This window comes from Amphiura filiformis, chromosome 3, assembly GCF_039555335.1.
Source record: "Amphiura filiformis chromosome 3, Afil_fr2py, whole genome shotgun sequence".
Taxonomy (NCBI): Eukaryota; Metazoa; Echinodermata; class Ophiuroidea; order Amphilepidida; family Amphiuridae; genus Amphiura; species Amphiura filiformis.
Window position 1 is genome coordinate 62,728,264 of NC_092630.1, and position 19,677 is coordinate 62,747,940.

Below are 19,677 nucleotides of genomic sequence, written 5' to 3' on the forward strand. Positions count from 1 at the left end.
AATGTTATATTTTTTACATTGTATTTCCATGTTATATTTAGCCTGTATGTTAATGACACCTTTAAAATGCATTGTTTTGTTTTGCAGAGAGAGGGAGCTACTTCGCACTTGACCTTGGGGGCAGTAATTTCCGAGTTTTGTTAGTACAACTAGCAGACGGCAAAGTGAACATGAAAAGCAAAGTCTATGCTATTGCAAAAGAACTTATGACTGGAACAGGGGTACAGGTAGGTTTTATGATTGAAACAAAATGAACAAATGTTTTGTTGTCTTTTGATACATTGAGTTATCAGTGTAAATGGTATGTTACACATACAGTGAACTATCATGGGATATTCCTGATATTAATGATCCCCCCCCCCCCCCCAAGAAGACACATGAATTTTTACCATAAATTTTGGGAATTCCCAGATGAAAATTTTATCCAAAAAATCCCATTTTGAACAAAAATGCTAAAACAAACAGGGAATTCCCAATGTCCTAAAGATGACAAAATTATGTCAAAAGATGTCAAAATGTTTGGGAAGTCCCAAGCCTAACAAGGGGTCTCTTTCTTGAGAATTCCTATCTTCATTCCCATGTCTACTTTAGGGTTTTGAGAATAATTACCATTTTGGGGAGATTCCCAGAGCAAATGGTGTAAATGGTGAAAAGTGGTGTTTTTAATTACTGGAATAGCCCTATATTGATGCATGATGGCCAATCACTAGGAGCTGCACTTTTGGTATTATAACATGTGATGCATGCATGTGTACAGAAATTGTGTGTTCGGTATCAGGCAAGCCTTGAGAGTGAACCTCACACTCTTGAGATGAGTTATCATGCTTCACTCAAGTTCACAGTAGTAAAAGGACAATGATGCATTGGTGTGCTTTTATATATGTTTGTTTGTTTGTCTTATTTTTGGTTGTGCATGTTTTTAACTAGGAAGGTAGGTTATCAAAATATTGTATCAAGATGAGCTCTTTCTGTTAAAGAAAAGCTTGGTTTTGACTTTTTGTCCCTGTGAGTTTGTATTGTGTCTGTTAAAATTGAATTTTCAGGAACTAATTTATGAGTTTTAAATATGAGTTTCTATTTTCAGTAAATGAAGGCCTATACGATAAATAAAAAAAGATTACAGAGGAAAATGTATGATTTTGCTCAGTGTACAATGTTTTTATCTGGTTCTACACATAATAAACTTCAGTACTAAATACTGACATTGAAAATAATGCATGCATGTTGGTAAAATTGCTGCATACGTACAAATCTAAGATAACCATAAACCATCTCTTTATATTATGATAACTTGAGAGGGCATTTCAATGCAAAGCCATTATTGCCATGGTCACTACTTGCATGTGCCGGCAAGTCATACAAGGCCCGTCACAGGTTACATATATAGTTTGATCAGCTCGTAATCGGTGGTAATTGTTAGATTTTTACCACTACGCCGAAAAATAGACCCCAGCTAAGAGTGATATAGTTGGCCTGTATGGTCTATAATGTGTGTGTTGAAGAAAATAGACAACGTATAGGGCTTGAATTAATCATTTGTGATGTTTCTGGTGAGATGTCACTAGGATGTTCTTGAAATAGAATCTATTGATATAAATCTGCGATGTTATGAGATTACGAGCTGATCAAACTATAGGGATGATTTATGATCTGGTATTTGGTACTATGCATAAATCACATACAAGCATAAAAAGTGAAGGTAATCTGGAATAATTGCAAAAGGATGGTCACATTACCTACTATCAAAATCCTATTGAAAAATGCCCTTTCAGCAAAAATACCTTCCAAAATTTGTGGATCAAATTTATAGTTGTAAATTAATTGCATAAGTGTATTAAATACCCATTTAATTTGTACTGACATATATTTTACAATAACCTATTTCAGAAAACTTGTGCATTATGCCAAGTGGTGATGATCAAGATGAGAGCATGAGACAGTATGAGCACCGTAGAGGCCAGGATCAGATAAGTCTGCTTCAGGACACAAGTTTAAGTGACACTCTGATTTTGAGAGTTCATTAATCCCAATGTCATAAAATCATTTAACCTATAATTGTGGTGACTATTAACATATTGTAGCGCATGTGCTAAGTACCTCAACCCTGACTACACTTAAGAACACTTTGAGATAAGCTTTTCACATCACATGGTCACAAAGCCAAAGTTAAGCTCAAGCTTAGTGATGATCACAATTTTGTAGAAGTAGAATCCATGCTGAAGACACAGTGGTCTTAGTGTAAAGGGTGAAAGGTTAATAAGGAACATAAGTCATTGTTACTGTGTGACACATGTCTGTATCAGAACACAATGTAGTACATGTTGCCATGTTCTTAACCATTCTTACATGTAATTACAGTACATATAAGTGTTATTTAATTATACATAGTCGCTAGAACCATTGTTTGTACATCATCGTCATCCATAATGAGTTACGAAGCTAGCAGTACATGTAGTGATCAACTGATGCTTGCTTTTAAAATGTATAAACTTAGCTTGATTTATTTCTTGCTTATTTATTGCATGTTCTGCTCAAAATGCTATTGCGCTAGTGTCGCAACAAATACCTTTTTTATTATTAACCATAGCCCCTCTGAACAGTACTTTTGAAATGAAACTGGCACTTTATAAACGTGTTTGATTGATCGATTGATTGATTGGTTGGTTGGTTGGTTAATGTTTAGTTTGTAAGCAAGTACAAGTGGCATCCTTTGTGCATTAGGCTATATGCAAAGGCTAAAAAATAGATGGCACATATGCCATGAGTATGTACAATGGGTGATGAAAGGATCCCCAAGGGTTTGTTACTCTTGAGGGATCCGTCATTGGCAGGGACATGGGTTTTGTCTTGGACAACCCATTAAAGGGCCTGCTTGTTAAGCAATGTTGGTCACTGAAGTAATGTAGTGTAAACCCCTCACAAGTCAATCATTTAAATGGTCTAAAATTTGCAAATGCTGCATGGTGTTTTGTGTTTGATTTCGCAGTGGTAATGTTAAGGCCATATGAATTATGGTGCTCCCTAACTGTAACCTTCTCATCTATAATATTTTTCACCCTGATGTGGTAGTGACGAAGCAGCTGTTTGGCACGCATCTATATGGCATCTTTAAGCATGTGCGTCCGCTTGCTACTTGAATATGCGCCTAATGAAATGCGCACTGATGTCACTTCCACATCATGGTGAAAAATGGTTTAGAGCTGGGGCTGGTGGTACCTTATGTATGTCACCCTGTCCATTCTAAAGGTATCACCCAGGTTGTCACATTGGCTACAAAAGGGTTAGGGCTATGAAATATAGAAAAAGGATGTGTCCAATCAAAATTGACAGTAAACTAAATTGATCATTTATAAATACATCTGTTCATGGTCATGGCTCAACCCACCATTGTACATAATAAGTTGCCATGTAGTTCCTTCTACTTCAATAACACAAGCCTGTAATTATCAAGCATATTTCTAAGGAGGCTTCTAATATATAAATAAATTTATGTAATAGCTTTGAATCATGCTTCCTCCTAGAGCTTGTATGGCCAGATGTTAAAATTCCATAATCATCACAGTATGTACAGTATGCACTCAAAATCAACTGCTGCAATGCAAAATAGTGATCAACATGTTACAGGGATATTATGACAATTCATTTTGCACTCAAAATAATAAAGGTAAATTGACAGTTAACCTGCCAGATCATATATTTTGAATAGTGCCTCCTTGTTGGAAATATTTCCATATTCCATACATCAGAAGAAGCTAAGTAAGTATGATTTGTTAAATAACTATTGTAACAAGAATTATTCAACTGTTATTTCTCAACCATTATTTTTTTAACCTTTGGATATATAGGTGATGCAATGTTGCGTGAATAATCACTGATTATAATCAATATAACTCTGTGTATAGTGCTAAGGTTTGAAGTAGATATACAATTTAAAATCAACACATTCTACCCCTCCCTACTGGTCCCCTAGCAATATGCATTGAGTGAAAAAAATTGGTATTGATAAATACATTAGATATTAGTGTATAAGTTTTTATGTTACGCCCAGAGTATATGGACTTGGTTCAGATCTCTAGACCAACACTTTGACCATTACATGTAAGCCACCAGTGTAGAGTGAATATAGGAGTGTTAAAAAGTCTAGAGATCCAAACGAGTTCCAATCCGGCCATTTGTGCATGTTTCTTTCCCAACATTAATGTGCACCGGTTGTTCTGGGGGAAGATAAAAACTTGTACAATAATTGGTATTTTTTTTACACAGGACACTACATGACCCTGGCCAAGCATGGTTTTTGCTCAAACTGCTCATGCTCTCATCGTGAAGACATCATCAATAAGGAGATATGCATGTGAATGAGTTTAATGCATGAAACAGTGCATGTTTAATTATGGGAATTTGTTCATCAGAATAAAATGTTATAAGTCTTGGATAAGCAATAATTGGAATGTTTTAAATATATCATTAAGACCACATTGTTGATAACAATAAGGGAAGTAAGCTTTCTTACCTAATGAAAGTACAGATACCATATTTAAGTACGCTATCTTTCCTAATGCTGATGATTGTACAGGTACCATATTTAAGTAAGCTATCTTACCTAATGCTAACTAAAGTGCAGATATCATATTATTAAAGGGTGTCTCCGGCAATGATAACATTATGCCTTATATGTTAGAAAAATAATTATCAAGCACGAATCACGTGGTTTTATTTAAAACAAACTCATATTGACCATAAAAACTAATAAAAACAGTCGGCGTAATGGTTATTTGTGCTCAATTGTCGTCCGCCTTCATTGTATTACTGGGACGTCATTGCACTCGACAATTTTGGTGCCCGGGGAATGTTGAATATCGCGTGTTGAGAGACGGGCGTTTTTATTCGTTTTTATGGTTACTATGAGTTTGTTTTAAATAAAACCATGTGATTCGTGCTTGATAATTATTTTTCTTCCATATAAGGCATAATGTTGTGATTGCCGGAGACTTCCTTTAAGAGCTATTATTTCTGCCCGGTCAATACATAATACAATGTACTCCCAACCACATGTCCCAGCAACCTCAGACTTGTCAAAACTTGTCTTGCAATACACAGGTCCCGGGTTCAACCATCTATAAATTCTACCCCACTGATTGCTCTTTCAACCTCTTACTTCCGTCACATCTTTATTTAACTAATGAAGACAAATAATGTAAAATATGAGACAATCTGATCCATACAGACCAAAGTAAGAAATTTTGAAATTTTAGTTACTATTACTAACTTGCTCAATACCTAAGCTTACTGATGTTGAAATCAAAAAGTCCCTGGCTACTTGGTTACAAAGTATTAAACTTTGTATAGGGCTGTTTTCTTATGCTTTATTTCCATTGTTTCTTGCTCCTTATTTTTTGCTTATATCTCAATTTCATCATTGCTGGCTTTGGTCTGTTTGGATCAGATCTTGTCACAAATGTAGTTTTTGTATAGTAATCACAGCTATTATGGATTTTATATCATGTTGCACCCATTCTTTTTTTATAAGTAAGGGGCTGGTTTACAGATGAAGGTGACCTTAAATTTGGGTAAGAAAGAAGACAGGTGTTGTGAAAAACTGAAGGTAATATAAGATATGTTTGCTTTCTCTCTCTGCAGCTATTTGATTACATCGCAGATTGTCTTGGCGAGTTCAAAGCAGAACATGGACTCACTGACCAGAATCTTCCCTTGGTTTCACATTTTCTTTTCCATGCCAGCAGAAAGGATTAGCCTCAGGTAGGTAATAAAGGTTTTTTGTCAATCAGGCTTGGTCTTTTGGTTATTGAAGTGGAAATGTACATTTGCTCCCATCTTAAGCATATTAGGGAGAGATTTGATTGAACACTGTTCAGGTTTGAAATATAGGTGAACTTCAAATCACTTTCATGATGAAGTTTTTGAAAGCTATTAGGAGGTTGATCACTTTCAAAGCCTGGTTGATTTTGAATTAAGTTATTAAGTTAATTTTAGTCTCCGGACTTAAGCACATGCCAAGCTGAATGTATACCAAAAGAATGGGCAATTGGGTATTTGACAAGTCAAATGGATAGTTGTTTCTGAAGCAACAAGAAACAATCTCGACCATTGACCAGATTTAGACTCCAGATTAGGCTGATTCTGAGAAAATTAAAATTTTGATATTTTTTAATGGGTAACAACACTCTCATTTGCATGTGAAGTTAATGCTTATTTTGGCAAACCACTGAAAAGGGATGTTCTACTTCAATTATATCGCCAGAAATTTGGCATAAGGTAGAGGTTTTAATACTGTGACTTCTGTCTAGTCCAAAGGGTCGCTAGTCCGAAAACCAAATTAAGTTCACTAATCCGAATGTTCTCTAGTCCGAATATAGAATAAGGGTTAGGGTTTTCAGTTAGGGTTAGGGTTAGCGAGCCTTATTCTATATTCGGACTAGAGAACCTTTTTCAGAATTCGGACTAGCGAATGGTAAATTACGTGTTCGGACTTGCAAACCTTCGGACTAGGGAACCTTCGGACAAGAGAGTTGTCTCCTTTAATACAATTATGAAAGAAAATGAAAGAAAAATGAAATTAAACTCTATCAAATACCAGAGAGAGGCAGTTTGATAGAAATTGCTTCAACTGGGTAATAGCATTACATGGAACAGCCACTAAACACCCCCTTTCAAGTTACGGTAATAGCAATTCTGTTTAATGGCTGCACTCCCTCTGCAAGTATTTTGAGTTGTTTTCATATTTGAAGACAATCTTGTTGTCTAGACCTGGTTTGGGCTTACGTGTTACGTTAAACATTATTTACATTTTACTTTGTAGCAACACTAGTTACATGGACCAAAGGATTCTCTGCACAAGGTGTTGTTGGTGAAGATGTCTCACTGCTATTGAAAGAAGCATGTGATAGGAAGGTTAGTTACTGCACATTTTATGCAATTGTTTGTACATCTGATTGAGGGCTTATAAAAATATGTATTTCAAAAAAAGTAAAATAAAATCCTTAAATCCACCTTTGGAAGACAAGACTATATACATGTGTATACCTTACTTATATGTGATGCGATCAAGCAAAATCAGTCGGAAAGCGGAAATATTAAATTTTCAGTTTCTTATATGATAGTAAAAAATAGTAATTACGACACAATGACGAAAATATACTAGTGTGGACTGGGTCCAAGATTTAAAAGTGCACACCAGCCTGGCAAGTAATAATATTAGATCAATGTGAGTAATCCAAAAGTTGACGTGGGCTGGTAAATGTTATAGTGTTCATCTAGGTTATTTCAACATGTGTCCTGTAAACTTCTAATTAAAGGTGTGTACTTGATTGCATTCTGCATGTAATACTTTGTGCCGATAGTGCACACTAAGTGCTATCCATATGTGACACTCAAACTCAAAGGATTCTTACATGTTGGGGTTTTGCCGATAAATGCCATAGGTACACTGTTTGGTCTCCATATGTGACAGACCAATATATATCAAATGCAGGCCTCAATACTGTGTAATACCAAGTTGTTTTGACTTTATTGATTTATTGCAGAAAGTACTCCTTGATATCATTGCTGTGTTGAATGACACGACAGGTACCTTGATGTCATGTGCATACAATGATCAAAATGCATTCATTGGTCTTATCCTAGGTAAGTGGAGTAGGGTAGGGGATTTCAAGTTCATATCACCATGATCATCAGGGTGTGAAATCAATTTCAGCATTAATGTGCTGCTGTATAGGGTAATGAAGATTTCAGCATATTTGATCCATGGACACAACCCTGCATCATGTATATGATAAATTTTGGCAAATAATACAGTGAAGAAACTGAATAATTTCGTAATGATGGTTGGGAAAAACACACAAAATATGAATGAATGAATGAACTAAAATATGAGTAAAATGTGATCAATATTGATTTATGATAATGGTAAGAGTAAATGAAACTGATTTATCTTTGTTAATAGGAACTGGTACTAATGCCTGTTACATGGAGAAACTCCAGAATGTAGAATTATGGGATGGCGACCTGAATGCACCCAAAGAAGTAATCATCAACATGGAGTGGGGTGCATTTGGTGATGATGGATGCCTTAATGATGTACGCACTGAATTCGATGTTCATATGGATGACGTATCGCTCAATAAGGGAAGGCAACTGTGAGTAGTCATGGGCAATATATAATGTGTATAATACAAAGAGAGAGTTTGCATGTCGCTCATGGAGAGAGCGAAATAGTACCTAGCCAACTTCGATTTACAGAACATGCCTGTTTACATTCAGTATATAAATGCAATAACATGCTTTACGGGCTTCATGCACAAACCTTTGTAAATCTCAATCTTGCTTTAAAGACTCCTTGGTGAGCCTGCATCACTGTCTTGAAATCTTTTACCTCCAATCGTGTGTTTTTATAGAGGATGTCAATGTAGGTAAAAGCTGGTGTTCCAGGTTTACTAGTTTCTATGTTGGCTCCTTACTCCTAGAGCAATGTCCTGCATATCTGGTCAGCCCTCGAATTAACCCACGGCACCCATGGCATTTTGCCGTGGGTGCCCATCCCCACTGCCGTAATGCCCTCAAAATATGTACTTTACCCAAGGCAGTCACTTGTCGTGCCCTCTAATGAAGTTGCCGGTGCCCCAGCCCTGCCCCTTCAATATAAAATTATCTATCTATGTTTGTGTGTGTTTTCTTCACTTTTGAGAAACTGCCTTGGTGCCCTTCTCAAATTTTTAACAGTTGCCATGATGCCCTCTTGAAATATTAGAAACTGCTGTGCTGCCTTGCCTTTTCAGTGAAAATCCAAGGCAATTATCAACTTGCCCTAAAAAAGTTGCCGTGCCCCTTCAGATCCTTAATTCGAGGGCTGTATCTGGTTCTTCTGTCCCTGATCTTACCACTGATTTTTGGGAGATCACCATATTATTTAGTACTTGTAATGTTCTTCCAGTGAAAATTTAGATCTTAGCATACAGGTTTAGCAACCACCTTTGCAATTTTTGTGTGACGTTCCATGCTTCACAACCATGCCGTATAGGAGGACCAACTCAACTGTTGCACACTTGAAAGAAACTTCATATAATGCTTGTATCCATCTATTGATTTTTGCAGCTACGAGAAGATGATTTCAGGCATGTACCTTGGGGAGATTGTCCGTCTGATTCTTGTAAAAGCTATTGAAAATAAATTGGCATTTAATGGCAAAGGGTCTGACAAACTTTCAGGAACTTGGAGCTTTGAAACCAAATTCATCTCTGAAGTTGAAAGGTAAGGTTAGGCAGAGACAGCCTATTCGAAGTCAGTTTTGAATATTCATGTATTTCCTCTATGTATCCCCGACTTACCATGGCAAAACAATGCATGATAGTCCTGTGCATATCAGGTCTCTTGTTATATATAATAAAGGCCAACCTGTCAGATTTAACTTTTTAGCACTTAAAGGTAGGTGATCAGATTTAGGCCTGTACAAAAATATTCTAATTCCCAAGTTTTGAGTTAAATTGCACTAGTGATTTTGATATTAGAAGTAAAAAACATGTTTCATAACATGGAATGGTATGTGTGGTATACCACAATTGGGGATGAGGCTATCACTTTTTCATTCATAACATCGGAACAGAATATATTTTGGGCCTAAAATTTCACTGGGATTATGAGAAAAATATCTCAAATCTCATTTTGATAGAAAATAAAGTGGGGGGATGAGGCTGTGGATCAGGTCACCCATCTTTAATTATAAGCAAAATGCCTTACCATTTAAGGTTATTAGGAATACCTGAGCCAAAGCTGACAATAAATGGGATATTGTAGAATAAGTTTTAACAAGCCTGCTTTTTGATACTCATTTGAAAATGTGAATGATTTATGTTGTTCTTGTCGGGTAGCTTGGCCTTCTGTATTATTTATTTATATTATCTCTCTTGTGTTTTTGTTTATCAGTGACACAAGTGAAGCAGGAGACGCAACAAGAAAAATTCTTGAAGAGAGTCTACATCTCAAACCATCCGCAAGAGATATCAAAATTGTTAAAGATGTGTGCGCTGCAGTGTCCATACGAGCTGCCAAGCTGGCATCGGCTGGACTTGCTGCCGTGATAGAGCAGACAGAACGCAAGAATCTGACAGTGGCCATTGATGGATCTCTGTACAAGTTCCACCCCAAGTTTCACTCGCTCATGCTGTCCAATTTGGAACAGCTTGTACCAGAATCAAAAGTCAAATTTATGTTATCAGAAGATGGTAGTGGTAAAGGTGCTGCTTTAGTGGCCGCTGTATGCCACTAAATATTAGTATCCAGGTTTGTGGGATCACAAGTCTCAAAATAAGGCCAAAAAATATTGTTTGTTTGTCTTCATCAGTATTAGAAAACGTTCTGACCGAAAATCAATCACCTTTAGATATACCATTATAATGTAACTGTAGCATCACATCTCTTCAATTTGAAATAGACCTCGGTCACCTCAATGTACTTGAACTGTGCATTTGAGAATGGAGTTTGTACAAACAAAAGTGTTGTTGACAAGAATTGAAGGGTCAGATGCCTGCAGTCCTTTGAGAGTTATAGACCCGAGCGAGAATGCATGAATATTGACATGCTGGTCACTTTTATGGGAAAAAACAAACTTACAGTGATTGGTTGACTGACCCTCAAATGTGGTCTATAGACAAGCGAACAATCTTTTTTTTTGTGGCCTAATATAACAATTTGAATAAATGTATGAAATACGAGAATACCTACCCTGTCATAACCAAACGCACATGCACTTTGTGATAGCCATATGTGTGATAATTTGACAAAATGGTGCACTGCTCGTAGCATTATCCATGGGTTAAATGAAGCATGTATCCTCTCTTTGATACTCTGTGATACTCAGGTGGATTTGTATGTGAAGTTTTATTGTGGAATCTGAATCAAAATGCCCACAATTAATCCAAATTCAAGTTTGTTCACTTATGGGACCAGTGCATATGTGATGGTAAACAGTACAGATGGCAGTTAATAAGGGAATTTGTAAAGGCAACACCGGACATGTACGTGTGCTTTCATTCTGGCACAAACAGTAGCCAAGTTAAGAAATTGGATTCGGTTAACATTCAATGCTAGGGGTAGCCATTTACATGTATGCAGGAGTTATTTTGTGGTAATTTATGAAAAACCATTTGACATTGCTATCACCTTAACCTAATTATGGTCATTGATCAATGTATGCAACAGTTAGGCACAATAAATTTAATTTGTACAGAGAATATCTATATGTGCCTTAACATCTAGAATTATTAGAATTTGTTAATTTCATCTTTTGGTAAGCTCTGACATGATGGATATGGTGCAAATGGAAAATTATTTGGGATGCATAACATCATTATAAGCAAGACTTATTACCTTGAAATAATACATGCATCTGTTGAAAATGAACCGAATAAATCCTCAAACTTTGTGTTTTCAGTCAAGCTTTGTTCTAAACTATGTTTTCTGTGAAATATGTGTTTGTGGGTGTTTAAATGCTGTAAAATGACCTTAAAATTGGCATTTGAATATGTTATGCTCATGTAAAATGTGGAGTATTCTAAATGCTCAACATGACATTTCAAACATCTATGGCAACTTTTATCAAGAATAATTAATAAATATTTTTAGATAAATGTGAGATATAATAATTACCATTGAAATTACCTTATGTTTATCTGGCTAAACATTGTCGAATGAAACTCATGTAATCATATCGCAACTCCCAAAGACAATCTCAAAATAAGCAATACCTAATCATGTACTTGATACTGAGATTCAGAATGTATTGAAATATGCAAACAAATATATATACTTTGACAGTCATGTAAAATTGTATGTACTTAGCTGTGGTGGTATTGATATATCCGGTTATGGGTAATTGAATTAAATTTTATTTTGAAAGGATCATGAATCTGTAATTTATTCTGCATATTTCATGTGCAAGAATACATATTCTGTCAAGAGAACAAGTATACAAAATGTGGAAGTACCACATTCCTGTTAAGACCAACACTTAAAATTCCAACAGAAGTTCTTATCTTTCAGCATACTTACTAACTAGCACCCATTATAGCATTAGACCTGTTTCTAAAACTGTACACTCCTTGCATGGTTCTTCATTATGCCGCTGAGCATCAACAATAATATTACTTCATGAAGGGTAATATATGATGCAGCTTTATAATCTAGTATTTTATGAACACTAACAATGCATGCAGAGTAACATGCTGTTTCCACCCATTGCTGTTGTGAATCCAAGGCACTGCATGCTTATGGTCAACCATGAAAGGAGTTAGGCTGAGCCCCAATGAAATATTGGACTCAATGCATGGATAAGAACCTCACAGTGAATATTAAATATGGTATAAGAAAAAAACTGTTGGTATTACAATGTGATTTCATTTTCAGTTATTGAATGGAATCACTCTTAAATGTGGTTTATTTGTAATGTCAAACCAGGCACTTTCAAATCAATCAATGCATTTGTATATCTTACTTAGCTAATCCAATGTAGTTATTTGATAAATAGAAAATTTTATTATTTTAACAATTTAAAAAGTTTTTAGATGGGTTTCTGATTATTAATGTAGATATTACCTCTGAAATAAATACTATAAATGTGACACAATCTGGTCCATGGAGGCCAAAGGGGGCATTTGTGAAAATTGATTTAATATGATTATTACATTATACAAACATTGGGCTATTATATACTGAAAACACCAAAGGTCTAGCGTACTTGGTTCTGAAGTTTTGTGCTGTCTATTTTCTTATGTATTTTCTTATTTTTTTACTCTATATTTTTGCCTTTATCTCAATTCAAATTTGCCGCCTCTGGCCTCCATGGACCAGATTGTGTCACAAATGAAATTCTTGACACCACAGCATTTGTTTTTCCTACCTCTACATGTATAAAATATCATCTTAAAAACTCAACCATCAGTAAAACTGGTATAATTATTCATAAAACTGTATAAGAAGGGGATATTTACTTTGATTGGGTAAGTTTAAAATAACAGGATTGGCGAGGCAGTGAGGTCAGTGCGCATATCATTGGGTGCACCTTCATATCATGAGTGTCTACTCAATGTGCTGGTGTACATGCAGATATGTTTAAAGCTAGTACGTAGATGCGGACACCAACCACTGCCTCATCGCGTTGATGTCACTGCCTCGCCAAGAGGAAAAATAGTATAGTACATGTATAATTCTTATTCAATGGGTGCGTCTTGTAAAGAATTCACGTAATTTGATTGGTTTTCTGGTGTATAATATCTCACAATAGTTGATAGTGATATTAGTCAAAGCGCGCCGCCAATCAACGGATGCACGCTTGTTGCTCTTCAATGATCGCGATGGTTTCGTTCATTTAAAACAACGGGATGTCCTCACAAAAGTAACTTTATTTTTGTATGAAAAAGGCAGTTTTTCTCGCAAAAATTACATTAAAACTGAATAAGAATGAGAATAAAGATACGATTTTGTCTTTTGCCTATCAATATCGTGTCATAATGGATGGGCTGGCCAATATTTTTATCGTAGTGTGCGCCGGCATCCACTACTCAAAATATTGGCCAGCCCATCCATTATGACACAATATTGGAAAGGCAAAAGACAAAATCCTATCATTTATTCTCTAATTGTGGTAGACTGCGATATGGTAAGCTATAGACCAGAGAATGATTGAAGTACTTCCCATAATCCTTTACAAAAGTGTTGTCATTGGGGTTTCAGTTGCCGTTGTAACTGGCAAATTCCAGTGAAATCTATTGGAAAGATTTTGTTTTGAAACTGCTGCAGAGTGATATTCAATCTATGTAAGAACTGAGCTTTACAAATGAAGTACACTTCATTTGGGTCAATTTTTGTATGAAAGTGAAATTACAGCTCTAACAGTTAGAATGTGGCTATCCAAACCTATGCAGTATGCAGGTGACTTTGGCATTTTGTAAAATTACAGCTCTAACAGTGGCATTACAAAATTTGACCATCTGAACTATTGTGCAGGTGACTTTGGTATTTTGAACTGGCAACTTAGTTTACCCAATTTGTTTTGGGAGGTGCTTTATTCATCCTCTGGCTGAGTTATTTGGGATGCGAAGTTATAAAATCATGAGCTATTATTATGATCAAATGTATCTATATGCTGATTGGTAAACTATTTTGTATAGAAAATTTCTTTGTGTACCTAGGGTGTTGATGTGACTTGAAACCAGATTGATATATATCTACTAATTATCACTGATCAGTGTATATGCTGTGCCAAATGGGGATTGCTTACCCATCATGTTATAATCAACATTGGGTGATTATTCAACATAGATACCATTATCTTTTGATACTTGGAGAATGGTCTATCAACATCCCTGAATGGCTGTAAAGCCTTCTATACCAATGAAGTGGAAGCAATAATCATTGTTGAATGATTTTCTGCAGTGAAAACTGAACACAGTACTTTTTGTTTCAAAGACTTGGACCACTGTGCTGCTAGTTATTATTACTCAGGGTTACTAGATTGCAAATGGTCTAGGGGTTCAAAGGAAGACATTACTTATATTAAAAAGCTATCAAAATTGTTCATGGAAGAAACAAGTTGTTGGTTTTCTTAGCTTTAATATTTTATCCCATCGCAATTTTTTGATGAGGAAGACAATTATAAATGCAGGTGATGAATTATATGGATAAATCGACCATATATGTGTAAGCATGTGCTTACATTTGTATATTTTCATAACAATAAAAACAGTATATAAAATAGAACGATGTGTCTGATATGTATGGATTTGATATGAATAGGATTTGTTGGCCTGTTCTTTTTTCTTCTAAAGATGTCAATAAATCCACATTCAAAGTATGTATATTGTGTGTTTTCTTATAATTGTGGTCAGAAGTGCAGTCTACAAACATGTGTAGAAATTCTTTGAGAATATATTGTACATATGTAGGGCTACTGGTGGGGAGCTTTTCTGCTAAGTGTCGTATTCATGGCATTTATTCTGGAAAGTCCTTGAGCATATTAGTGCAATAAATTTCTGTAAACTGATACTTCAATCATGCAAATCATGTTAAAGAGGCCACTTTTGGCAGAGAAATAGTAACCAATTATGCATAATAGCATGTCTCAGTGTAGGAGGTGGGACAACATTTTTTCCACACCTTCCTTTTATTGTCTCGCCTGAATGTTCAGGGAGAGACTTAGTAATCACTATGGTGTGTGTGTGCGTGCGGGGGGGGTGTGCGTGTGTGTGTTCGGAAAAAGCTTGTGAAGCAGCGTTATCTTGAGAACCGTAAGTGCTATGATGATGAAACTTTATAGGGGTAGCATGACCAAAGGGTGTCGACCTGATTAGATTTTGAGCGCAAAATATGGTAATTAAGTACCTAATTTGCATAATTTATGCGTAATAAGCAAAATACCTTGTGAACAGATTATCTGGAGATCCGTATGGGGTACAGTGGCGTAACTTTGTGGGGAGTAAGCGTGGCCAGATGTTCTCGACCTGATTAGATTTTCAGCGCAAAATATGCTAATTAAGTACCTAATTTGCATAATTTATGCGTATTTGATGCGTATCAAGCAAAAAAACCCTTGTGAACAGCTTATCTGGAGATCCGTATGGGGTACAGTGGCGTAACTTGGTGGGGAGTAAGCGTGGCCAGATGTTCTCGACCTGATTAGATTTTCAGCGCAAAATATGCTAATTAAGTACCTAATTTGCATAATTTATGCGTATTTGATGCGTATCAAGCAAAAAAACCTTGTGAACAGCTTATCTGGAGATCCGTATGGGGTACAGTGACGTAACTTGGTGAGGAGTAGCGGGGCCAGAGGTTCTCGACCTGATTAGATTTTGAGCGTAAAATATGGTAATTAAGTACCTAATTTGCATAATATATGCGTAATAAGCAAAATACTTTGTGAACAGATTATCTGGAGATCCGTATGGGGTACAGTGACGTAACTTGGTGGGGAGTTGCGTGGCTAGAGGTACTCGACCTGACTAGATTTTCATGAGGTCAAAGGTCACATACAAGGTCAAAGGTCAACTGAGGTCACCAAATCTTTTAATTATTAATTTTCAACTGTGCATCACATATCCCAATAACAGCTTGATCGGTCATGTAATTAAGGAAATATGACGACTTTAAGATAGTCGCTTTCTTTGTAAAGTATAGTCGCTTTCTTTGTAAAGTATAGCAAAGTAGCACTTTCAATGAGTGATAACTCGTAAAGGAAGCATCTTTCTGTTTTGATTTATTTGATGAAATAGTTCTTTGGTATTGCCAAATTTGATTTTTCAGCGCAACATACTTTATTCAATTTCGTGAGGTCAAAGGTCACATACAAGGTCAAAGGTCAACTGAGGTCACCAAATCTTTTAATTATTAATTTTCAACTGTGCATCACATATCCCAATAACAGCTTGATCGGTCATGTAATTAAGGAAATATGACGACTTTAAGATAGTCGCTTTCTTTGTAAAGTATAGCAAAGTAGCACTTTCAATGAGTGATAACTCGTAAAGGAAGCATCTTTCTGTTTTGATTTATTACTTTGATGAAATAGTTCTTTGTTTGCCAAATTTTTGGAAGGTCATTACGGGGTCATCCGAGGTCACTCAGGGGTCATCTGAGGTCAAGTTATTAAAAACTCGTATGGGCATGAAACTTGATGGGTACAGTCAACATTTCAAGGCAAATTTTTGGAAGGTCATTTTGGGGTCACCAGGGGTCATCTGAGGTCAAATTAGTAAAAACTGTCGTATGGACATGAAACTTGGTGGGTACAGTTACCATCGGCCAGATAATCGTGCCCAGCCGATAACCGCCAAATTCATTTACCTCTCTACCAACAGTTATCGCAAAAGCAGGCGGTCACAAAAGCAGGCGAGACTCGTGGTTCGAGAACCGCCTTGTTTATACAGACGTGAACTATTCCCACGAAACAGGTATGGCAAAATTATTTTCTTTGAGATTTAATATTTCTGTGAAGTTCAGAAAACAAGCTCAAAAATGAGAGTACCACATGTATATTTTTTATAATTAAATTTAGTAGCAAAGCAGTTCTATCAAATAAAGCAATGAATTTCTCAGATTGCGCAGCACAGAAGAATTATAAACTAACAAAAGTTGGCAAGCAATTCACTTGAATAACTATAATGTAAATGTGACATCTGAAGTTGAGAAAAGCGTAACATTTAGAAACTCAACAAGTTTCTATTTTGTTTTTATGCCTCCAACGCATGGCATACTGTTTTTGCAATGTCTGTGCTTCTGGACCTCTGGATGCTGTATCTCGTGACTGGATAGGCGGATTGACTTCAGATTTTCGGTCATGGTCAGAAACTCTGGCTACTTTTTTGAGGGGTGGTGTTCAAGGTCATATACTGAGGTCAAAGGTCATATGAGGTCAACAAGATTGTAGATTTAAATGTGGTCTCATATGAACATTTCTCAAATCCATACCTGCCAATTACTCCGATTTTTCCGGAGTCACGCCGATTTTCCGAGTTTAAAGCCCCGAAAATCGAAAGTTCTCCGATTATCGATTTTTATTTTTTTAACTTCATTTTATTTCTTTTCCAAAGTTTTCGGCGACTTTGGAAAACCACTGGACCTATTCTGAAGTGCTAGGATCATTCACAGTTAATTTGAAAAAAAAACTGGAAAAAATTACAAAAAAATTACAGTTTGTTATCCTTAATATGCAAACCACTAACTAATGTTTACCTCCTCATCTAGCACATATTATAAATGCATGGAAAACCAATGCATTTATAATATGTGATAGAGAAGAGGTAAACATTAGTTAGTGGATTGCATATTAAGGATAACAAACTGTAATTTTTTGTCAATTTTTTTTTCTTCAAATTAACTGTGAATGAACCCAGCACTTCAGAATACACGTCTAGTGGTTCTCCAAAGTCACCAAAACTTTATTTTTTTAATGGATTTTTTCCCCTGAATTTTCACCTTTGTATTGTGCATCATATCAGTGTCCTATCAGTCACGTTGGCCTTGTTTATAAAGCCAAAAAAATCGCTTCAACGAATGATCGTTATGTACAAAGTATAGGAAACTGCATTTTTAAATGGGCTCACTCGGGGCAATTTGATATCAAACTTGGGTCATAACTGCACTATGGGAACCTTCATCTATTGGTGCTGTTCATGGTCATACTAAGGTCAAAGGCATGTGAGGTCAACAAGTTTGTAAATAAAAATTTGGTCTCATGTACATTTCAAATCCTATTGCAACCATTATCATGTTTTGATGAATCCAAGTGTATGAAAAATCCAAAACAATAATGATAAAATTGGGTAAGTTTAAAATAACAGGATTGGCGAGGCCAATATTTCAAAACTTGTACGTAGCTCGACTAATACATATTAGTAGACTTGTTAAGGGGTGAAAATGGGGCGAACGCTGCATTTTTTAGTACAAAGGTCCCACTTGGCATGAATGTTCCTTGGGGCAAAAGGAAAAGATTCATCCAAAGAGACACTCTGTATCTATGCATAAAACCCCCTAATTTGCATAAATTATGCTAATTAGCACCCAAAATATGGTATTTTCTAACTTTTAGCCCATTTCACTTAAAAACATGTGTAAACAGTTGAATTTGGATTAATTTAGGATAAGGAATTAATTTTAGGGATAATTTTGGGAATATGTGGCCATTCTGACCCCCAAATCCAAGATGGCCGCTGGCCGCCATCTTTAAAATATGCGTTTTTTTACAACTTTTGAACCAATCGAGCTACAGACTTGTGTGACATATCAATTAATACTAACATGGGGGTGGGAAACTCATTTCTGGCACTGTTTATAAGATAGGAAGTCATTTGAAAAGGGCACAGTGGTTTTTAAATGTAAATTCCAATGTACCAGTCTTTGACATTATGTTTTCAGGGTTATTAGGAGTTAAGAAAGCCTAATAATGATAATATTGGATGGCTTATTTCGCATGATACCATAACATATCGGATTCGTCATACAAATATCGAACTCGCCGTTGGCTCGTCCGATATTTTTATGACTCATCCGATATGTTATGGTATATCATGCTCAGCCATCAATATTATATCAATATTGTAGATGGATGAACATGTTTGAATATATAGTTTGGTTCAGTGCGTCACCAAAATTTTGGTCGTTGGCAATTGTGGGGATTTTCTATATTTTGCTTTTTTCGAAGTCTAGGATTCACTTGTAATGAAACCTAATGTTTACCATTTTTTAAATACCAATATGGCGACTATTTTGACAATCCAAAATGGCCGGTTAATCTGCACACACGCAGTCATGTTCAGTTCCTAAAAGTGGACCTTTGAACCTGAAATAGTTACTTTTTATTGGACTATGCAGTCATACTTCTTCTTAGCGTGTCCAAGCGCAGGGTCAAATGCGCCCGAGCCAATAGCTGACGCAGTGACGAGCAGAATCGTTGAATTCAGCTAGGTCCTCATGTGTGCCCCATCTATGGACAGACCAACAGGTGTTCCATAGTCTGTGGAACCGTTCCACAATCACAGGTAGTGTTTTGTCCTTCTGGTAGGTATCCCCATTTCTGCAAAGCGACCTTGCACCTTCCGACCCCTGATCTTAGTCTGTTGAGACACCGCCACTCAGGCCATGTGGAATCAGCTCCAGGTGGTAGCTGCTCCCTGG

At 36.2% G+C, this 19,677-nt stretch overlaps 1 protein-coding gene across 1 annotated transcript in view; it reads left to right on the forward strand.

Moving 5' to 3' along the window:
* The window catches only part of LOC140148911 (hexokinase-2-like), a 37,962-nt gene extending 23,102 nt beyond the window's left edge, over positions 1–14,860 (forward strand). Inside the window, 8 exon segments of the mRNA XM_072171012.1 lie at positions 88–227; positions 5,638–5,704; positions 5,707–5,757; positions 6,818–6,909; positions 7,542–7,641; positions 7,961–8,153; positions 9,109–9,264; positions 9,937–14,860. Coding sequence (XP_072027113.1) covers positions 88–227; positions 5,638–5,704; positions 5,707–5,757; positions 6,818–6,909; positions 7,542–7,641; positions 7,961–8,153; positions 9,109–9,264; positions 9,937–10,279 — 1,142 coding nt within the window. The 3' untranslated portion in view covers positions 10,280–14,860.
* Positions 14,861–19,677: the final 4,817 nt, after the last annotated feature.